The sequence below is a fragment of the Chanodichthys erythropterus genome, chromosome 12 (genome assembly GCF_024489055.1).
Source record: "Chanodichthys erythropterus isolate Z2021 chromosome 12, ASM2448905v1, whole genome shotgun sequence".
Classification (NCBI taxonomy): Eukaryota; Metazoa; Chordata; class Actinopteri; order Cypriniformes; family Xenocyprididae; genus Chanodichthys; species Chanodichthys erythropterus.
In genome coordinates, this window is record NC_090232.1 from 41,233,706 (window position 1) to 41,257,596 (window position 23,891).

At 37.0% G+C, this 23,891-nt stretch overlaps 1 protein-coding gene and 1 long non-coding RNA gene across 8 annotated transcripts in view; one reads left to right on the top strand and one right to left on the bottom strand.

The window, feature by feature from the left end:
• Window positions 1–952: 952 nt before the first annotated feature.
• The window catches only part of fam13a (family with sequence similarity 13 member A), a 64,233-nt gene continuing 41,294 nt past the window's right edge, over window positions 953–23,891 (bottom strand). For 4 of the 7 annotated variants that reach the window (XM_067405402.1, XM_067405403.1, XM_067405401.1 and 1 more), the window contains 14 exons: window positions 18,886–18,959; window positions 18,305–18,344; window positions 11,710–11,812; window positions 8,070–8,135; window positions 6,049–6,265; window positions 5,825–5,966; window positions 5,522–5,603; window positions 5,078–5,283; window positions 4,899–4,982; window positions 4,717–4,812; window positions 2,642–2,725; window positions 1,991–2,187; window positions 1,215–1,316; window positions 953–1,091 (listed from right to left, as the gene is read on the bottom strand). In XM_067405402.1, the coding sequence (XP_067261503.1) occupies window positions 968–1,091; window positions 1,215–1,316; window positions 1,991–2,187; window positions 2,642–2,725; window positions 4,717–4,812; window positions 4,899–4,982; window positions 5,078–5,283; window positions 5,522–5,603; window positions 5,825–5,966; window positions 6,049–6,265; window positions 8,070–8,135; window positions 11,710–11,812; window positions 18,305–18,344; window positions 18,886–18,959 (1,617 nt within the window). In that variant the 3' untranslated portion in view covers window positions 953–967. The remainder of the gene's footprint in view (window positions 1,092–1,214; window positions 1,317–1,990; window positions 2,188–2,641; window positions 2,726–4,716; window positions 4,813–4,898; window positions 4,983–5,077; window positions 5,284–5,521; window positions 5,604–5,824; window positions 5,967–6,048; window positions 6,266–8,069; window positions 8,136–11,709; window positions 11,813–18,304; window positions 18,345–18,885; window positions 18,960–23,891) is intronic. The other 3 variants (XM_067405405.1, XM_067405404.1, XM_067405407.1) reach the window with 3 other exon arrangements.
• Window positions 11,879–22,104, top strand: LOC137033201 (uncharacterized). The gene is made up of 3 exons (XR_010896831.1): window positions 11,879–12,014; window positions 17,749–17,835; window positions 20,755–22,104. It is a non-coding gene; the product is annotated as an uncharacterized lncRNA (long non-coding RNA).

A 23,891-nucleotide genomic window follows, 5' to 3' on the forward strand; every position in this document is an offset into this window, starting at 1 on the left:
CACTGTTAAACAGTGAGTTTCATAGTTTCAGTGAGTTAGACACTGGAGACTATTTAGTACAAAAATATACACACACAAAAAAAGCACAATGAAAGCTGGTTTATAGTACCTTGGTTTGTGCGTTTCTACACCATTACAGCATAACGAGATTTTTTTTCCTTTTTTTTTTTTTTTTGGTTGTTCATTTGCACTTTTTATCTTTCGTAAAGAAAATTACTGACTTGAGTAAATTCTAGCTTAGTCAATGGCCTTAAAGATTACAGCTTCAGAGATGGAGGGGAGAGAAATTAGATAAACACTGAACAAATGCAGATGATGCATTTTCTCAAAAGCATTAATATTCTAAATAAAGCCATTTGCATGAATTATGGCACCAGTAAATAACAAAAAATAATATACAGAGAGCCTTCCTTCCATTAATTGGTTACTTTCTTCAATTCATCAAATACTAAAAGTTCCTATAATGATAAACTCTCCTCATCTCTAAGTATATACATAGGCAATTTAAGACGCAATAGCTCAATGTTCTTCAAAGCTTGTGCCTGATTGTGAAAACACAGTTGTTTCTATATTACAGCGATATTAATATAGAAAAAACGATCTTAAAAACCAATACGAATTGTCGTATAACACAACACAAAATATATCAGAAACATTCTTCTGGACCTCAAGGGAATTGGGATCAGAGATTCGCAAGTAACCTGATTGCGTTCTGAAATCCACGGTCTCATAGCAGACTGCAAAATAATCAGAAGTCAAAAGCAGAACACGAGTCCTTATCACTCTACGGTGAAACGAACGGAACTGTACATCTGCTATTGGTGAACCAGGCATGTCTTGGTGTCCTTCAAAGCCAAATGTTCCTGGAAAACGTCTCCAAGAGAAACATGTCTTTGTACCCACTGTATTTCTTTGGATAGCAGTGGCTGGTCCTTGTTTGGCTAGTGGAGTAAGTCTTAGCTGAGCACTAGATGAACTTGGAGGAGTCTCTTTTACTGATGAGCACTTCCAACAGCCTTAACTTGGCTTTAATATGCTTGTATTCATTGTATTCCCCAGCCAAGGGTGAGCGATCTTCCTTTTGCACGTTTCTATGGGAACAGCAAATGTAGAGCATTCAATAATAAGATTCTGTTTCTCTCTGTAGAGAGTTTATGAACATTTTCAATACAAACATGGTCACTTTGTATTTGTATTGTGGAAGTTTTCTTTACCTGCCGTTCTGTTTGAAGAACTCATCCTCAAATTCGCGGAGGTTTTGGCGGATTCTTTTCTTTTCCTCACGGGCTTCCTGGAGTTGCTCCACAAGTTCCTGCCTGTGTGTTTGGTTAGGAGGGAGTGGAAAGTTTTAATATTCTTTTGACCCACCGCAGCAACAATGCAATAATTTGCTGTTTCAATAGTTGGTAAATATTACTAAACAATTAGCTTTTTTAAAATGTACAAATTACTTTTAGCCATTTGTACATATCTGGCTTTGGAGTTCCACAAGATGAATTATGAATATGAGAAAAAAGGTAAAAGGTCTTTAAGGGCGCTTACACACTAGTTTGTTGTGTCAGAAAACACGCCTATTCATTGACTTCAATAGAGATGATATGTAGCAAGGATGTAAAGGCAAATGCATCACACAACCAATAGTTGACAATATTTTAACTACGATGCATTGAACATTGACAACTTGCTTTTTTAAATCTGCATTCTTTTAGTAATTATACATTTATGGTGCTTTTGGAAAATGCAGCCCTGGTAAACTAATTGTAAGTAGACTGTAGAGACCACTGGCACTAATGGTCTCTACAATATCTTTTGGTTTACTATGTTTTTGAGAAACCCAGCCTGGGTTAGTTCCTATTTTCGGGAGAGACAGACCTGGCCATTAGAGGTCTGGTCTGACTCTTTCCAATCCTCAAAATGGATCTCAAAACAAGCCTTATCTTGCGTGTCAGCGCCCTAAGACATACGTTTCTACTCTAAACCGAGTACTTACATGGTAGCAGCATGCAAATTGGACAATCTCATGTCCATGGTGTTCTTGGAGGGTGATAGTTCATCAACAGGTGAGATGAAACCATCTGTGTCCTCATCCAGCTGGTCAAGAAGTCCCAGCATGCTCAGCTCTGGCTTAACCGTGACCGTGAACTGTGTCCTGGTGTCACTGTCGTCGTCCGAGCCATCCTCCTCCTCCTGGAAAAGAGCAGATGGCGCTGGTTAGATCAACCCTGAGGGTTTACACTACCATGACTAAGCAGTATCATGCCTGAAACATTGATTTGGAAGGCAAAACTAAATGGGAATCATTTAGGAATCATTGTGCATCAAGCCTGTGTAGTGACAAGTGTTAGTACAAATGAAAAGCATCAGTGCTTTAACAGTGCAATAAATAATTTTCATTTCAGTTGGAGTATTTAATGCACTGCTTTACATTTGAGTCACCAATTCAAGTTTTCACATCCCTGGTGCCAAAACCCAACAGGGATGATCAAACGGCAATGGAATCAGCAGGAGTCGAATCTCACAGCACTCCCAAGTATGTGCCCATGCAGTTACTGATTCATGATTAGGTTAATGAGGAAACTAGTGGGGGGGAGGAGGTGGGTCAGCCGAATCACTGGTTGATTGAGCAGTAACAGCTCTTCACCTTTGTGTCGCTGAAGAACAGGGCTGGTACACCCTCGATAATGGGCTGCAGCAGGGGGCCTCTGCGCTTGCTGGAAGGCGAGCCCTGTGGTGGGTGTTAATAGTGACATTACAACCCGGTAAACTACCTTCACATAAGCCCACTTCAGGGCAGGACTAACTCCACTAATGGACTATAAGATTCACATTAAATAAACCTTGAAATCTGAAGATGGCTCTTCAAGTAATTGTCTTAGGGCATATTCACCAAATTGGGAACCCACGGTTTAACTGATGCTAACAGAAAATGTAACTAGAGAACCTTATCTTTGACTCAAAAATGGAGAAGCTAAAGCTAAAAGACAATTCAATTCAAACATGTATAATCAGGCTTTAGAGTATTATATAATAGTAATATCCATTTTGTGCTACATAAGCCAGATGTTTTCAGAACATACCAATGTAATATTTGCATGCACTTAGGGTGTATTTCACACGCATATCATACTGTATTAAGTGGGGAAAAAACGCTTCCTGTGGTGTGGGAATGTGCCCAGGGTTGTGGTTTAATGTTTTTAGAGTATGTGTGTAAGAGACTTAGGAATTATAAGGAATACTGTTGCAAATATCCAGCTACAGGATGTGACCTCAGTGAGCTACTCTTGAGCTCTTGTTAAAGACGGGCTTATAGGTGATAAAAAGCCCCAGCACTGCCATTGCATCAATACTGCAGCTAAATGCTTATATTGTGCTACTGCTAATGCTATTTCCTCTACTAATACCGTGGAGATTTATCCATACCGTTTAGATCAAGAGTAAAGTAGAAATAGCAGCTAGCTATCCTTTAATACAACAACAGTAGCTTAAGCATTTCTGCTAGCATGGCCCGGATAAGTATTAGCTTTATTCCAAAACCTAATAAGCTGCCTCGCTGCCAAATGCCTACATGGTCAGCAAACGAACTGTCATGAACCTCACAAGTGGCCGATTTGGAACAGTCTACATAGGCAGCAACTTTGCACAGCTAATATATGGCGCCCAATGCAGGACACTCGACTCGTAATGGTTTAAATACACTTCAATGTTAGCATTTTGCTAAGCTAACCATACTCTAAGCAAGAGCACATTAATCAAATTAAACTTGTTATTTGACCTAATATTTGTGAATACTGTATATATTTATGCTTAGTCAGCCATCTTGCTCCATGGCATACTGGTAATTTGGCTATAGGTCCTGTTTACACCTCGTATTAAGATGTGTTTTGGCCGATCAGATCAAGTAGACGATGGAGACACATTTCCATTTACACCTGGTGTTTTAATCCATCTCTTTTGTCCACTTTCAACCAATTCTGTCCTGTTTTCCTTGAAGGGAGGGTCTATGGGCAGGTAAATGTATGGGCTCAGATCTTTCGATCTAATGGACAAAACAAAAACATACGAAGAGCAGCAGCTTTCGTTTCTGCTCTGATAGCCGCAATACCAGCCGAAAGTGGCGAGTGCTTGTTAGAAATAAGGAATGGCAAGAGAACATTGTGCTTGGTACATTTGTCTTCAAACCAAAATTGGGTCTTTAGCCAACTAAGTTTAAGTTTAAATCACATCTGGCTAGTGCGCTTCTCATTTATGTTTATGCGTTAGGTCAGTAGGTGGCGAGTAGGCGTTGTTTTGTGGTTGTTCGAACACATCCGACCGAATGAGCGCCTACACTACGAAAGCAATCCCGTCTAATGCATTTTCGGCTACCTCTGGAAGTGGTCGAAAGTGGACAAGCTCAAAATTTTACACCCTGTTTACACCTGTACTTAGCGTCGTCCACTTGTGATCTGATCAAACAAAATGTGTCATAATACTAGGTGTAAACAGGGCCTTAGTGAGGTATCTTATAGGCAAAATAATGAAGTTGCAACAGCCTAAACTCTGAAGGACACTGGCCCTCCAAGAGCAGGATTGGACACTCCTGTTGTACATGAACTCCTAGATGAGAGATTTCTCCAGTAAATGGAGAAACAGAGTTGGGACAGAAGCATGCAATGGGAAGGGAAAAGTGAAACATGGTTAAGAAGAAAAGAAAAACGGTGGAAAAACAGAACTTACAATGACTGGAATGGCGGAAGCTCTGCAGAGGATCTGTTTGACGAGTCTGTACCGGTCGTATAGAGGCTTCATGACCTGCCTCTCATTCTTGGTGATCTAGAATGAGTGACAAGAAGACAGACATTAAAATCAACCTCAGCCGATGTAGATAATAAGTATCTTTTGAAAAACTGTATACTTACTGGTCTCCCATGGATGTTCTCATAATATAGAAGAGCTTTCTGAAGGGCCACTTTTTCTGCTCCAATCTGCTCACGGGTCATGTCCTAATGAAGAACAGAGAATGAAATTTTAAAGATTCAAGCATTTGTTTATAATAAAAAAAGGTCAAAATTGGAAAAAGAAACCCTTAAAATCGCACCTTAATGTCCTCAGGTCGGCCAGCCTCCTTGCGTTTCTCCTGCAGTTTGTTCATGACTGCATCCAGTGTGCTCTCCACAGGGGGTTTGGGGGCTTTGGTCTCAGGAGTTTTCTTCTCCAGCTGAGACCCAAAGCTCTTGGGAAGCGTGTTGCTACGCTGGCGGGGGATGGGCGTCAAATCCTCTTCTGACTTTAGCAACTTGTGATCTGTGATGTAAAGCCAGAACATGGAGCTACTTGTTTATAAGAACTTTGCAAGCCATGAGCAGAGCAGATTAGATCAGATGTTGTTTTCCTGGTAGGCCCAACCCACAAAGGTTAGTGAGAAATTATACCCAAAACATTTTGTTTGAACCAAACATCATGAAGATTGGATTAACATGGCTTACATGATACAAACCACTTTCATAACAGTAATTGTTTTCACTTGCAGAGGCATTCATACCTTTCAAGTCTTTGCGCATCTTGGCCAGTTCATTCATCCAGCGCAGAACCTCTGGATTGGCAGCTTTGTCACCGTGTGAAGGCTGTCGAGAAAACACTAGACTCAATGTTTGTAGCAAATAGAGCTAAATACATTTTGCACTGGTCAATTACATCATAAAAATGGTGCATTGAGAATCACTGCTTCATTGATTATAATGAGATTGGTTTTTCAGTGTCTGATTTTTAGTTGTTCCAACAGATTTAAAAATGACTCATCCAATCAGATATAACGTTTTACTGTTTAGGCATCTCTAAGGCTCACCCTGTATTTGCGCTCATCCTCGAACTTCTCCTCAAACCTCCGGATCTTCTTCTTGAGTACGTGGATCCGCTTTGAAAGCTGAGCAGAGGTCAACTCTTCCCGGTCGTCGTCGCAGGAGCCTAACGAAGAACTTCTTCGCCTACTGTATGAAGAACATCATTCATTTCACCCTCTGAAATACATAGTATTTCGTCTTCCAGACCTCACAAGGGTTTTTGTTTTACCTGACAAATGAGTGGGCATTGGGTGGTGATGGAGGAACCTCTGTGTCGTCCAGATACTGCTGACCGTCTCCGTAAGCATAGAAACGTGGCGAGACCATTGGGTCACTATCCTCCTCCAAGAGCTGGCGAATAAGCTTGCCACCAGCGTGGGGAGACAGACGAGCTTCCTCGCGGTCCATACTCTCCCTTTGCCACGACGAGTAGGCCGGCACTGGTTCTGTTAACACATAAGCATTGAAATTAAGGGACAATAACAAAGCAGCGTGCCTAGAATTAACAAGTCACTTACTAAATAGCCAAACAGGAAACAAGTGGCAAAAGGACATCCACAAAGTAGATGGTCTTTGTTGTTATAAGTCACAGCCAAACAAATTTTTGAGTACACATTAAATTTTAACTAAGCTGATACTCTATTGACCTTGTTGCTATTTCGGGTCAAAACCACTAAAATTTGTACTACTCAGCTCAGTTGTTTTTAACTTTGATAAACAGAAGTACACTATCACCTTTGAAAAACCACACATGTATTGTGTATTTAATATTGTAGACTAGTAAGTGTGACAAAGTGTTCTGAAGACTATCATTAACTAAAGATTATTAATCAAACACAGTGAGCACATGCTGTGATACGGGAATGTTTTGTTTATTTACTATGCAGATGCTGTGACCGTAAAGTAAGGTCAGAAGAGCAATTTAATGATGCAGCAAGAAGAATGTTGCGATAAACGCTGACTGCAATGTGACCTGTGGAACTGGCGTGCATGATGGATCAAACTCGATCTTATCTTTTGTTATAAAGTTGATATCAGCATATTTACAGCATTGAAGTGAAGGTAAAACCCTCATTCATTCAACATTCATGAGGACACACAAAAATAAAACAATGTGTTTGTGCCCACGTTTGGTACTGTAACTTTTTTTATTGATGTTCTTACTGAACTCTAAAAGAACATTAAAATACTCATCAATAGTTTATGGGGCTAAGGTGTTCTAATTGGTTTTCACATGTTGCTATGCAGTTTCTGATTGGTTGTGACTGGTTTCTAGGGTGTTGCTATGTAGTTTCAAAGGTGTTTATTTTTTTTGGGGGGGGGGGGTGCACATTGCTTTGCAGTTTATATGGTAATGTGAGTCTTTGCCAGGTTGTTTAGCAACTATATGATTGCTAAAGTGCTTTTAGCATGTTTCTATACAGTTTCCTAGCTAATGTGAGTCTTTGCTAGTTTGCTGCCAGTTGCAGAAATGTTCTAAGTGGTTTCTTTGCAGTTGCTAAGGTAATGTCTTTGCTTGCTAAAGTGTCCTGAGTGGTTTTTAGCACATTTCTATGCAGTTGTTTAGGTAATGCGAGTTGTTGCCAGTTTGCTTTCATTTGCTAAGTGATTTTTTAACATGTTGCTAACTTGCTATACAGTTGTTAATGTGTTGTAGGTGGTTGGTTAGGAGTTGCTATGTGGTTTCAAAAGTTCAGAGTTTTTTTTTTTTTTGGCACATGTTCAAATCACATGTTTAATGTTCACAATATTAGCAGTAATATTAGCAGGGATGCTATTGCAAAGAACAATTTCAATACATGCACACTCACTTAAACACACAGTTCAATATGCCATTCAAAATGCTGTGCAGCCAATCTGTTAGAGCTTACATTCCCACAGGTTCTGTGCACTTTTTGTGTCATGTGCTTAACAGTCATGCTTGAGGAGCTAATGGGTCAGGTGGACCTCTCCCTCATGGCAGCACATTTTGAAGCCATTTTGTTGAGCCGGCATAATACATCCAAGCATGTACTACAAGATGGCCTTTCACTGAAAGACTCACAAAGTCTCTCAGTAGGCTATTGCGAACATAAATAAAAGCACATATTACTTTGCCTGTCCTCAAAGGCTGCAGGTTGTTAGATGCTAGCTTGGTACATGCCAGTTTGAGGTGTTTTATTGGTTTTCCATGCAGCTTTTAAAGGTCACTGGTGAGAGATGGGGCTAAGGGATGTCAAGTTGTTAACAAAAGCAGATCTCAGCCCTTACCCTCATTGTGACTTGATTTTAAAAGGCTTTTGAAATCAAGGAAAGGTGCGCTAAAGAAATGAGAATCTGAAAGACAAAAAGAAAGAGAAGAAAACTGTGAAAACGACCCAAGGAAATGCTGTTTTACTCAAGAGAGCAAGACGGGCAGAAAAGCAGGGAGTGATAGATAAGACTGTAGACATCACAGCTGGCAAACAGCTGCCTCTTGGCACTGCAGTGGGTCACCGCAATGTGCTTTGGCACTGGCCTCAGTGGGACAAAGGTCTGGCAGCTCAATGTTACATACAGTCCTGAACACTCATTTGACCACTCCCATGAGCTGGAGCAATAGGTTGTTTTTATTGCCACTGTATATTTACAGTCGCGTGAGCTCCTTTCCAGCAACCATATGCTTCCAGAGATACAAAACACTTTTAGCTTGTATAATCATTTACTCTTTTCATCTGTGATTTTATTCCACTTAGCATAATTGCTATGATTATATTGAATATAACTATGTACAGCAGAATGCACAAAGCATTAGATCTGTTTTGTTATATTTGTATAGTGTTTTTACCACACATAAAACTGCCTCTTTTCATCATCACTCAGGCACTGTGAACTACTCAAAATAGTTAATTTCAAAATAAATTATGTTATTTTTTTTAGCATAACTAATTAAATTGCTAGGATTTGTGGCACATAAATAGATAATAATGCACAACTGGACACTGACTGCCTAAAAAAACAGTGAATTTATTTATTTTAAAGCGCTTTTCACAATAAATTTTGTCCTTAAACTGATCTATTATCATGTTATCTGTGATCAAGTAGTTCCACTTGGCATAACAAACATGATTGCACGGATTTGTAGAATATAACTAGGTAAAGTACACAAAACCATTCAAATTAATGATCTGTATAGCGCGTTTCAAAAAATAAATATTCCGAAATTATCTTTTTCATCATGTTTTTCTAATTCATTTGCTCTATTTAGCATAAACTAAGCTAGGATTTGCAGAATAAAACTAGGAAATATGCAACTTAAAACTAGTAATTTTATTTAATTTAAAATGGTTTTCACAATAAATACTGTTTCAAAACTAGTCTTTTTCATCATGTTATCTGCAGTTTTATCTGCAAACTTAATTGTAAGGATCTGTGTATAAGATGAAAAGGCCTTAAAATTATTTAAATTCCAAATTCTATTTAAGTATAGCGCATTTTACAATACATATTCCAAAACTACCAAAAATGCCTTAAGAAAAAAAAAACTTTTCTGCCTAAACAAGACAGCACATGGAGGAACTATCATGTTGCAATCCCAGGAATGTCTGTACCTTGCAAAACCACAGGGCGATTTATTTTGACCATCTTAGTCTAACAGTCAACCGAGATGTGTCATTTTGTAAGCAGCCATTTGAAGCTCTCACTAGAGGGTGCCGTTGAACAACTACATTATACAGTATAGAGATTCTGCCAAGGCTGTGACCACAATATTAAACACTATATTAAAGTAAAGGGTAACTGTGAATCAACATGGCAACCCTCTCAGCAGGGCAGCTCCATATATGTGCACTTCACCGCCTCGGGTGAATCCGTGCCAGGCCTTGAACGGAGAAATCTAGGATTTTGTACACTACAACATTTCCAAGGTCAATGCGAAAAGGGGTGTGTTTGCGCATGTTTGTACAAGTCAACAACTAGCACATGCTGCACGAACAGGAGAGGAAACAGGAAGGGAGAGTGTTGTGAATAGCCATGATAAGTTTTAAAGGCTCAGACGTGACGTGCACATAGCAACAGCTCCCAGACTCCTGGATTTAAACCTCCTCCTGTTTCACTTCTCAGTTGCTATGACTATACGGTCCTCCACTTGTAGAGCAAAACGTCTGCTTGTTGCTAGGCTCACCCTCCTCCACCCCAAACAAATTTAAACCCTGAAGACAACAAATGCTGTTCATCGTAAACTTGACTGAAATGCAGCAGCTGTGGAAATGCACCAAACCATTTTATTGTGATGCATCTGATCAATGAAGTTCATTTAGATTCTATGGACTGCTTGCATAAAACATGGCCTTATAGAGAGTAAAATATGAATGTTGAAAAAGATAAATGAAACCAATAAACAAAAAAATGCTATAATTATCTATCTATCTATCTATCTATCTATCTATCTATCTATCTATCTATCTATCTATCTATCTATCTATCTATCTATCTATCTATCTATCTATCTATCTATCTATCTATCTATCTATCTATCTATCTATCTATCTATCTATCGATGAAAAATTGATATCTATATTTACAAATTAATCTTAAATTAAATAAATTCATTAATAAATAAACTCATACATATATACATTATATTCATATTACACATTATTACTACATATACACACCAATTATATATACAGTCTAAAATTAAAATTAAGTAAAAAAAATAAAATAAAACACTATACATATTATATATATATATATATATATATACACACACACACACAAAGTCTGTCATCTATTTTTATAAATTAATCTATACATTAAAATTTAATTAAATTTTTTAAAACAAAATACAACATTCCATTTTATCTTAAAGAATATGACGACTAAAAAAAGTGCTATAATCTATATTTATTAATTAAAATTAAATACAAAAATTTAATAAAAACCTATGTATATATATATATATATATATATATATATATATATATATATATATATATATGTATATATATATATGTGTGTGTGTATGTATGTATGTATGTATCATCTATATTTATAAATTAATCCATACATTAAAATAACAAAAATCAATATTCCATTTCATCTTAAAGAACATAACAAAAAAGTGCTATAATCTAGATTCATTAATACACATTAAAATTAAATAAATTAAATAAAAACCTATATAAATGTAAATATATTGTAATTGTAATATTGTATTGCAAGTCTATCATCTATATTTATAAATTAATCTATACATTAAAATACAAACAAAAATCAATATTCCATTTCATCTTAAAGAACATAACAAAAAAGTACTATAATCTAGATTCATTAATACACATTAAAATTAAATACAAAAATGTAATAAAAACCTATATAAATTTTAAAATATATATTTTAGCTTAAAGAATATGATACATAAACAAAGAAGCACAAATATGCAATTAACAGCCTTTCAATTGTTTACAAACAGAGGATTATGGCCAAAGGAGAAGTGTGGGAAAGAAAAAAACAACAAAAAAAAAACATGCAACAGCAAGAACTGCAGCTGAATCCAGCGCAAACTCAATAAATCCCAGAAGCATCAGAGTCAAAATTCTCATGGGACATCGCAGGGCTTTGAAGAAGCTGTGGCTCAAACCTCAGTATTTACAACAACCATGCACTCAAAAAAAAAAAAAAAAAAAAAAATTTGCTATCACGATTTTGCAATGCAAAATCTGGGCTGAACGCAACAGTATGCAATGCATGAGGAGGAAATCAGATTGCAGACTGCTTGTAATCTTCTTCCTCTGTTAAGTGACTTAATAAGATCCACTGCATGAGGACACAATGTGGGCAAGGCAGACTTGCAGCTGCCGCCCATGTGCAGAGAGACAGACAGCAACAAAGTGAGAGAGACAAATATATATAAAAAACAAAAAACACTAACCTGCCCAGTTGCTGTCGTCTGTCAGAGTAGAAAGGTCCAGTCGAGGGACATCGTCGCACGGCTCTGCACCACTAAGAGCCTCCTGGATCTTCATGGCAGGCGTCTAGCAGAGAAAAGAGCGAAGGATAAACACCAACTACACCAGAGTGGGGGTAGTGCGCTTCTTAAGTTGAGCAATACCCTGTCTGCGCCTGTCCCCGTCTACTTACAGGCTGGGAGGAGGCAGGGGGCGGCACTGCAGGACAAACCCCTGCCTGCTGATTGGCTGTCTGCCCTGCTCAAACCCCACCCATGTTCCTTTGAAGGTGGGTGTGGTTAATTTTATGTTCTTTTCTATCTCTCTACCCCTCCCTTTCTCTCTGCGCAGCTGTGTCCCTGTAGCTGAGAGAGAGAGACAGAGGGAACATGCCGAGCACGCAGAGCACGCAGGCAGAAATGCCTTCCCAATCATTTCACTTTAGCATTGCCGGGACTCTTCCCTCTGTTTCGGCAATGATCAATCACACAGGAGGGGTCGCGAAGGGTGCAGACAGATCTAATCCGGACAAACATGCAACTCGGTCACTCGCACAAACACACACTTCCGCCACTGGGGCGTGGGATGGGGTCTATTTTTGGAGCAGAGGGGTGACTTTTTCCCTAACTACAATGTGAAAAGGAAGTTGCAAATAAAACAAAGATTATTGGAAATAGGGCTGTCATTAATGATTATTTTGATGAATAAAAAAAAAAAAAAAAAAAAAAAAAAAAAAACAGACCCAAGCAAAGGCCTAAACCTTTAAAAATGACTTAAAATACATATATAATAACACTGAGGAAATGATATTTGGTTGAAATAAAGTTATCAAAAGCAAGTATGGTTTTATAGAACGACACTAAAAATACATAATATAGGCTACATAATATAAACAATCATCTTATGTACATTATGCATTATAAAAAAAAAAATGGCTGAAGAGGGCGTCAAGGGCCTTGTGTTGTTACACTTTACAGCAGATCAAATCCTTGTTTAATTCTGGCTAAATGACATTCAATTCAAATGTCCACTTAATCTTTCTTCTATCTTACTTTGTGATAGAAATGCTACAGCCACTGTTATTTCTTGAACAAGAATATGTGGACATCAAAACATGCATACTCGAATCGAGGGTTTAAACTTTTATTTTGAAATCGCCTTGCATGTTTAGAAACATACTGATGTAGCCTATTCTCCTGTGTCCGTAGGTTTGAAAATGATTTACCTTACAATGTGATGAAATGGAACACAATGTGTTCCCAGATTAATGTTATAAGCAAACCAAACTCACAGCATATGTAAAGATGAAGTTTGAGACGCGATTCACACATGTAAATAAAAACAATACATGTGGAGCAGCATTTACTGTGAACAGAGTCGAACTGAGACGCACCTATGTATGAAACCTATACGCTTGTAAGTGCATACCGACTATTAAACCAACAGCGCATATATTTGTTTAATTTAATCGCAGCCTTTGGGAATTCACAATAACACTATGTTATATTAAAGGATTAGTCCACTTTCAAATAAAATTTTCCTGATAATTTACTCACCCACATGTCTTCCAAGATGTACATGTCTTTCTTTTTTCAGTCGAAAAGAAATGAAGGTTTTTGATGAAAACATTGCAGGATTATTCTCCATATAGAGGACTTCAATGGACTCCACTGTTGATGGTCAAAATTACAGTTTCAATGCAGCTTCAAAATGCTTTAAACGATACCAGAGGAGGAATAAGGGTCTTATCTAGCGAAACGATCGGCCATTTAAAAAAAAAAAAAAAAAAAAAATACAATTGTATATGCTTTATAAACACAAAATATCGCCTTTCAAGTGCTTCCGCTTTCCGTATTCCTCAAAAAGCTTCTGCTGTATGTCCTACGCCTTCCCTATTCAACTTACGGAACAAATGTGCCAGTTCTGTTTTTTTTTTCCGTAAGTAGAATAGGGAAGGCATAGGACATACAGCAGAAGCTTTTTGAAGAATACGGAAAGCGGAATGGTGGAAGCACTTGCAAGGCAATCATCTGTGTATATAAAGCATATACATTTTTTTTTTTTAAGAAAATGACCGATCGTTTCGCTAGATAAGACCCTTATTCCTCGTCTGGTATTGTTTAAAGCACTTTGAAGCTGCACTGAAACTGTCATTTTGACCTTCAACCGTTTGGAGGCCATTGAAGTCCACTACAATCCTGGAATGTTTTCATCTTCATTTCTTTTCAACTGATGAAAGAAAGACATAAACATCTTGGATGACATGGGGGTGAGTAAATTATCAGGAAATTTTCATTCAGAAGTGAACTAATCATTTAAGATTTTTAAATAGCTTAGCCTTAAAAAAACGGTCTAATAATGTGGTTCATGTATTCTCGTCCGTGTAATGTGCCACTTGTGGTATTTTGCTGGTTATTTGACACTGGTAAACTGCATTTGAGAATTTTTTTTTTTAAATAGAGTACTCGAATCGATGAAATCGTGACAAAATTTCACATTTAATTAGGCAACACTTTCCAATAAGGTTCATTAGTTAAACATCAGTTAATGTATTACGCAAAATGAACTAACCATGAGCAATACATTTGTTACTGTATTTACTGTTACTGTTCATGTTAGTTCAGTGCATTGACTAATGTTAACAAGATTTTAATAATGTATTAGTAAATGTTAAAAAAAAATTCACAAAGATTAAAAAATGCTGTATAAGTGCAGTTCATTATTAGTGTTACTAACGTTAACTAATAAACCTTATCGTAAAGTGTTACCTTGAAATCAGTGTGTTAATTGCCAATTGTGAAATTTACTAGCAATTTTGAGTTAAAACTGGTTTTACACCAGGTTTTTTTTCCCCAGTATGCATGGCCTGCATTACTGACAGCATGACAAACAGTCCAGTTTAGTTATTACGCCACACATGGCTTACTCATGCTAATGCAACTGGATTTGGAACGCACTTGTGCCATTGCAGACGTGCTATTTTTGGCGATGTGATTTTCATTACGTGCCTCATCATGATCCTTAATTGCAACACTGCTGATAATGTGTCAATCCAAACTTAGAAAGAGGACTTTGTGCTGTTTAAAGTTGTGCACTTGGCTCTGTAAAATGCCTCTGCCAACATGCCAAGAGATGTGATGTTTATTACCACCAGAGTAGATAAGGAACAGAATGGGAAACAGACTGTCCAGACTTCCTGAATGTGATAAACACTGCCACTTCAATGGAACGAGACTAAAAGCAAACATTTAACCTGAAATGAGTCTCATTGCACAAATACACACTCATCAAAACTGAAAAATAAACACCAGTTCATGAGCAGGCTAACTGCTCATTTAAAACGAGAATGTGTTTACAGTACGAACGTAAACCTAATGTATATACAACATCTACATGCTTTTGCTTAAACCATGACGAAAACGACTTTAAGATCTGAGCGGTGGAAGTCAGTTGACTTAGATCAACAGGCTTTCCACAGATTTACAGCCTTCACATGATGTTTGTCCCAGAAAAACATTGACTAAAATCTGTCCAATCAAGGGCAATCAACAGTAAACAATTCATCAGATAATCTTCTTGTCATCACCTGATTAAAGAGGTGACAACAATAATGAGATTATATGGCTGATGAGATTGGAGTTATTATGGATATAAATATTTCAATCTACGCATCTCATCTTATCCAGAGATGCCAAAACACCAGTAATCTTATCTAGAATCTCAAACTGTGGCCCAAAAGCTCTGAAGCAAAGGTTTTGTTGAAAAGTTAGGGGGGGAAATTAAGCATTTAAAATAAGTTGTGCACAAACTAATCAATAAAATAAAATAAAAATTGACTAGTACTTAAGAGATCTCAGGGTTTCAGGGTTTTTTCAAATAAAATGTTCATAATGCATTCATTTCAAACAGTGTAATCCTTAACTAAACTTACTGAAGTTGAAAAAGTTAATGGTGTACTCAGTAATGTTTTATGTTGCTTCTCAGATATTCAAGCCAATACAGAAATGCTATATTCCCAGTCAGCCAAGATTAGTTTATTCCACAAGTGTCCAAAAACCCTCACAGAGAGTCACCAAGATTAAGCGAGTAATATTCGACTGGTCATGTGATCTCAAAATGACAGACCCCCATTTCTGTATGTACTTTTAAAACTTTAAATAAGGAAAAAATTATGGAGTGAACCTTAAAAGAAGCCATTAAATATGAAACTAAGACAAAATTATGTATTTACCAAAAAAAATAAAAAATACATTCATTAGCGACATGCTCAGTATAGAAACGGAACTGTCAGAGATGGCTTTAAACACTGTGGTTAACTAAAAAAGCTGCAGTAAAGCTCTGCATATGAGTAAAGGATTGTGCTTTTCAACACGTTCAAAGAAAAAATTGTCTCTAATCAGCTGCCAGTATCAACGAGATGGGAAGCACTTATACCACAATGCACTGCGTACGTGTCACTTCTGTGTACAACATGTTCTAACTGTTAGAGCGCATGAAGTAGTAAGATCTCACGCATGACATGCAGTGACACACTGATTCAACGTGTATGTGACATCACAATGGCAGCAAATCAGGTTTGGGCTTAACAAAAACCTAAATTCCTTGTTAAAAAATAAATAAACGCCTTTGAAGGACAAAGAGAAAGAAAACTGAATTGCTTGATTTCTATCTTATTTAGACTAGACTGTTTTACAGACTGAACGTTGATAGAGAAACATTTAAACAGAGGATGTTCGTGACTATATCAACTCTTTCATTGAACCTCAAAGTATTTGAACGCTTGAGTCACTCTCAAAAATGTACGAATGTTGTTGCATCAGTTAAATAAACAAAGTGACGTTCATTTTAAAGGCAGAGGCACTACATTTCACTTCAAGGTTTGTTAGTTTCAATTTTAAAAATGAAGGTTCTAAAAGGAATGTCATAGAAGAACTAGTTTGGGTTCCCCAAAGAACTTTTCAGTGAACAATTTGTTAAAAGAACCACTTTTCCACTATAAAGAACCTTTTGTGGAATGGAAAAATTCTATGGATGTTAAAGGTTCTTCATAGAACCATAGATGCCAATAAAGAACCTTTATTTTTAAAGGGTTAGTTCACCCAAAAATGAAAATTCTGTCATTAAAGTTCTCACCCTCATCTCATTCCGTCTTCATTCATCTTCGGAACACAAATTAAGATATTTTTAATAAAATCCGATGGCTCAGTGAACCCTCCATTGACAGTAAGATAATTAACACTTTCAGATGCCCAGAAAGCTACTAAAGACATATTTCATGTGACTTAATGTTATGAAGCGACGAGAATACTTTTTGTGTGCCAAAATAACAAATATTTATTCAACAATATCTAGTGATGGGAGATTTCAAAACACTGCTTCATGAAGCTGCGAAGCTTTACAAATCTTTTGTTTTAAATCAGTGGTTCGGAGCGTGTATCAAACTGCCACAATCATGACCCCAATGGTGAACTATTGAAATTTCGAAACACTTATGACGTAACGAAGCCTCGTTTACTGAAATCACGTGACTTTGGCAGTTTGATATGTGCTCTGAAACACTGATTCGAAACAAAAGATTTTTAAAGCTTCGAAGCTTCATGAAGCAATGTTTTGAAATCGTCCATCACTAGATATTGCTGAATAAAGTCGTTATTTTGTTTTTTTGGCGCACAAAAAGTATTCTCGTTGCCTCATAACATTAAGATTGCACCACTGCAGTCACATGAACGGTTTCAAATATGTCTTTAGTAGTTTTCTTGCTGTCAATAGAGGCCATCAAAAATATCTTACTTTGTGTTCTGAAGATGAATGAAGGTCTTACAGGTGTAGAATGACATGAGGGTGAGAAATTAAATTACATAAATTTTCATTTTTGGGTGAACTCACCCTTTAAGAGTGTACAAATTCATACAATTGAAGTGTCCAAACACTTTAGGACCACTGTGTATCAGTAATTGGAGGACAACCAACGATGTGCAACATAATTGTCACAGCTTTATAAACCGACTGGTTTGAACATGCAGGAAGACGACTAAAGCTGAGGGTTTGGTCCATTGGCACATTGACATTAAACGGCGCCAGAGCCCAGATGGCATGACAGCAGGCTAAAGGTAGGTGGTGGTCCAACAAATCCAGGATGTTCTCACAGTAACACCAACAGACACAATTGTTTGGACGCAATTCAGATGCTTTCTAATCGCTTTATCTAAAGATCTGGCAATGTATATCAATGTTGACATGTCTTAACACCGCCGTAACAGATGATCACAAGACATTGTGAAAGCTCAAAGATTTAGTACGGCTATCTATTTGGTGTTCTTCCTGTAGATGTCTTTTCACCTAAAACAATAAACCACTCACTCAAGTATCTTGTTAATCTACATTTTTCTTTAAAAAAAACAAGGCTGTTATTACATGAACTTATCTTAGAACTATGTATGGTACTCAAACAAAAAAAAAAAAAAAAAAAAAAAAAAAAAAACAAGATAAAGAAAGCAGGAAAGAAAAGTAGGTTGCAGGAAATGTGATACAGACAAAAAAAAAAAAAAAAAAAAAAAATGCTAGAAAAACTACACTCACCTGAATAAAATGTAACCCATGTTCCTTTTGATGGTTCCCCCTAAAAATATACATTTCATTAGTGATATTTTAACGGCATAACATTGCTAAAATGATATATGCACTCCTCAATCTGTAAAGATCAAACTGAAATTATCAGGGATATTGTTAAAAAAAAAAAAAAAAAGAATATCGTTTGAAATGCTGTGATCCAGTGTGCAGAGCGGTAGGTGCTACACACGGTCAGAAACAGCACAAGATTTGACCTTCTATGATTTTACTTGTATTGTTAAATGAGAGTGTTTAGATATCCATAACTTATAACCACCAAATAAGCAACATTGTACTGTAAATGTCGCTATCACATGGTAATGTTTTCAGGTTTCTGATCTCAGAAATCCAAGGGTCTCAGTTAAACAAGCTTAGTAATTCAATAGATAATTTTTTTTGTTGAGTTCTGAAAGTTAGGTTAGTTAAGTTAGTATGTTGCTCTCAAAAGATCAAGGAAAATTTCATTTCTCATGATGTGATCTATTTAAGTTAATTCTACTGCCCAATATACATAGAACTGCACATAATGCATTTAGAGGTGTTTAAATTACCTGTTATCAGCAGATGCCATGTTTTCTGTAGCATTTCTATCGTATGCCCCAGGTGGCACTTGGCAGTCCATTAGCTAGATTTAAAAGAAAACCAACACATGTATGTTCTTAATATATTAACTGTAAGACAACAAAGAAAACATAAACCAACATTGAATAAACATTAAAATAAATAAAGTGACAGTAAAGTGTGCAATCAAATTCAGGGATATTATTATCATGTTTAACAGTTGTAAAAGTGACTGGACAGTATCCACCTAGTGTATCCACCTAAAGTGTAGTCAGTGAATATTCTGTTCATTTAAATTCAGCAATTATTTAAAAATTATTTGAAAAAGCTTAAAACTCACTTTTTTTACTGCTGATTTTTTCCCCAAATAAATTCGAAGTACATCAATTTGGTTGAAAAGTAGAATTAAAGAACAAACAAGAACTTTGTCATTTCTTAGTACTTCATGTTTAACGCATTTGTTTTAAATCTAGGTTTACTGTTACGTTTACATTTTTTTTTTTTTTAAATGTGGTGTCAGACTTTTGTCTACGTTACAAACTGTATATCTAATTAGATTGGTTATCTGCCATTAAAAGCCCATATTGGTTGACCACAAGTTGACCAAGAGATGTTTTAGTATAACCGAGACATTACTAAGGCGTCAGTAATGGTGTCTAATGCACGTCACTGTGGTGTACCCGCCAATGCTTTGAACACTGTGGTCTGATCTGCTGAGATGAATCCAAAATACAAACACACACGTAGTATAAACATGAGTCAGTGTCTTCGTCAAAACACTATTCCCATAAAAGCAAACCCTGCAATTTACCTCCAATTTTCCAAAAAGATGCATTAAGAAGGGCTTTAAGATAATTAGCTATTCCTGTCACTGTTCCGTACCACTCTTTAATTTGTGTGTTTTTTCTGGGGAAGGGGAACGAAGTATTTTGAAGAATGACTTTCGAAGAATGTTTTTGTACATATAACGAGTGGAGCTTAAAACAACATGGGACCGAAGACTATAGATATACAAAGATGGTGCAATCCTATTACTTATAAATGGGACAAACTGCAAAAAGCAATATGGTGGAATAAGTCCCGCCTTCTAAACAGAAGAGCCAATCGCTGATTGATAAAATCATTGCATCTCTGCAGCTGCCGTTAGAAGCTCCGATTCCCATCGAAACCAGAGACTTGCGCTTACGACTGCACATGCGCATTGGCTGGTATAGCCTGAAAAATATGCTTTTTGAGCATAAGAAACAACATTCATGGGGCACTTCATGTCTGATTTTGTTGCTTATTTGAAATATGCTATTTAATTTTGAGTTTGGCAAGCAGTTTTTGAGATTTCAGGATTTCCCCATTCAAATAGAAAGGACTTGGTATTGAATGCCTGAAATAGCTGCCGGAGGTGTTTCAAATATGGCGGCCGAGTGAACAGACTTTCCTTTAAAGGGACTTTGATTGGACCCATTGATGCTGTAGAAGTAATGAAAAAAAAAATGACTGATGTAATTTTCAAAATATTCCAATATATTTAATGTTTCATAAATGTTTAAAATGACTTGATGGTGAGTAAAAATGATTACAATTTTTTTCTTTTATTGGTGAACTAAATTAAAATAAATGAAATAAATTTGTTAACATCTAGTTTAGGTATCATGAACTAGAATTTATCAATATTGGTTCAAGTTAACTGCATATAGTAATGAACATGAACCTAGAACCTAATAAATGCTGTAAAAAGTTGTTGTTTATTGCTAGTTCATGATACGGTACCCAACGCATTACCTGTAACACTTTACAATAAGGTGAATAATATAAACGAACAGTAAAAATCTAATTGCTCGTTGTTTGTTGATGTTTGTTCACAGTGCATTTGGATCTTGGCTCAGAAGCACATGTGCGACCGTTTGGGGTCTATTGAAGTCTACTATAAGGACAATAATCCTGGAATGTTTTCATCAAAAACCCTTAATTTCTTTTCGACTGAAGAAAGAAGGACAATAAATTATCAGGAAATCTTCATTTGAAAGTGAACTAATCCTTTAACTCAGTGGTTCCCAACCTTTTTTTCAAGAGACCCCTATTTTAACACTGAAAAATCTTAACGACCCCCATGACCCCCCCCCCATTCAAATACACCAGTATAGACATCAGCTTAATGTGACTGTCAGTTGTTTAAGTTTTTAATAACACCAGAATGCAAACAATTAACTGCAACTTGCAACTACTGAGTTTTTCCAACAACAGATTCCATTTATTTTCCTAAACCCGTTGAGCAAATAACAGCACATTTTAATCTGTTAGCGTAAATATCAAATCTATCCATTTCACTTATTACCTTAAACGTGTAACAACATGCAAGGGTTCACAATGACCGACTTTTGTTTTCAGCCTGTGCTTTTTAACTGATGAACAAACAGAAGCAAATTAAAATTTACTAACATGAATATCACTTATTCAGAGAATTAATGTATTTTTTGTTTTGCATTCTAAAAACTAAAAACATTCACCAATTAAAACACAACAATAACCACTGCATAATAAATATTTACATATTGTAAGTTATGTTTTTTCATGCCTTTTCTCTTGTTCCTGGTTGAATTAAAGCCCTTATTTAATTGTTTTAATGTGACTATTTAATGTGAAGTCTGGGCCTGCATATCCAGGGCTAGAGATTGTATATTAGGCATGATTTTCGTGACAGCCATACGAAAGTCATGGTGCACATCCAGCTTGTTGCGTGCCTTCGTTTTGATGGTTACCAGAGAACTAAAAGCAGTCTCGGACAGGTATGTTGTGGCGAATGGCAGGATGAGTCTGGTTGTAGCATGGTGCGCAAGCTTGGGTGCGACGTTAGGTCCTTTCACCAGCCAGAACCGTTTGTACCCGTGTTCATTGAAGAATCTCCTCAGAAGAGAATTAGACTTGATATCCAAGAGCTCGTCCTCCGCTTGTAAATACTCCACGTCCTCCTCCTGCGCAGTGAATGGATCCATTACCCATGCGCATTTAGCGACATGTTCATCAACATCCGAAAACCGTGACGTCATCTCTTTCTGTAGCCGTTCCATGTGAAGTATGAACTCCTTGCTCAAGGATTCAGGCAAATTTCCCCCGGTCTGTTTAAGAAGTGATGGAAAATGGTGTAGGTCTCGTTTCATCAGCTTATTCCTCCTAAAGTCCACTTTATGCACAAATGCGTCAATAATTTCCTTGCATTCCAGCACATTTGCATCCGCGCTCTGCATGCGCTTGTTTGTTTCATTATAGAGGTTGAAAATATCCGCCAAGTATGACGTTCTGATGAGAAATGCATCTGTCATTTCGTCAAACAGCTTCTGATTGTTCATTTTCAGGAACTCTTTTATTTTTTCTTTTAGTTCAATAAAACGAACCAACACTTGGCCTCTTGATAGCCAGCGCACTTCGGTATGAAGGAGGAGTGTCTGATGCACCTCATCTTCACACAGCTCCGCAAAGATTCGCTTGTTTACCGGGCGGGCTTTTATAAAGTTAACGATCTTTACAACTGTCTTCATTGTTTCATTAAGTTCATCAGGAGAGGTGTTTGCTGGCCAAGGCTTGACGGTGTATCATACAGTGAAACACAAGACAGTAGGGTGCTTTTTCTTTCAAACGTGCATTGAAGCCCTTGTTTTTTCCCATCATTGAAGCAGCTCCATCAGTGCAGCATGCGACTAAATTATTATAGGGAATCTGATTCTTTGTGAAGTACGTGTCAATCGCGTGGAAAATATCTTCTCCTCGTGTTGTTGTAGACAAATTAGTCGACAAAAGTATGTCCTGCTTTAGTTCGGAGTCATCAACGTACTGCACATATGCAATGAGGACTGCTTCATCCGCCACAGTAGACGTTTCGTCAAGTTGGATGGAAAATGGGTGCATCTTTAACTTTTCAATCAGTGTGTTCTCAACATCATTTGCCATTCTGTCGATTCTGTGCTTTATTGTATTATTAGACAGAGGTACAGTTTTTAGTTTTGAAGCTGCCTGTGCCCCGCACATTATTTCTGCCATTTTTACACATGCGGGTTTGAGCAGAGTTTCCCCGATGGTGTGTGGCTTTTTTGATTGGGCAATTAAGAGAGCGCACTCGAAGGATGCAACCGTTGCCTGTCTATTTTCATTTCCAGCTCTTGTAAAAACATCTATTATGTTCTGGGGTCTATTTGACATAACAAGTTCTTTTTTCCTCAGGAAAAATTCTGTAGGTTTACCCACCGTCTGTGGGTGTTTGGTGCTCTGATGTCTCATTAGTTTGCAGGGCTTCATGCTTTCATTCGCTAGTCTCTCACCACAGATTACACACTCAATTCTCACCTTGTCCATCGCTTCAATGAAACCAAATTCAAGATAACTGTCTAAATAAGGCCTTGTTTTCTTTTTAGCGCATTCATTTTTATCTTCTCCTCGCCGCTTTGCCATATTTTCTCTTTGCCTCGTTTTTTTTTCGAAGTTACGTCTGTATCTTCCCACTCTCGCGATATGTTGCAAAATTCTCGGCGTTAAGGATTTTTTTTTTGTCATGTTTAATTTTTTTACATTTTTTTTTTTTCAGAATTATTTTAATCAGAATTAATTTATCGTGCTCTTTAAAAAAAAAAAAAAAGATTGGCGACTGGCGACCCCTCGAAAATTATTAGCGACCCCTAGTGGGGGTCGCGACCCCAGGGTTGGGAACCACTGCTTTAACTAATATGGTTAACTATGAAATGAACAAATGAAAGCTTACTCTAAAGGGTTAATGCATTTGTTCCCCAAAAAATATAAAGATTATTCAAAACACCATTTGGAAACACTCCAGGTGGTTTTTAAGTGGTTGTACTAGGCTGTTGCCAAGTGGTTGCTTACTGGCCCAAGTCAAAAGAGCCTATTTTATTGCCTGGCAAGTGAAAACTAAGTTTTATTGCATGAACTCTGTCGGACAGGTTACACTTCTAAACTGAATACTTACGGTTAGTGGTTTGTTGAAATCACTAAACCT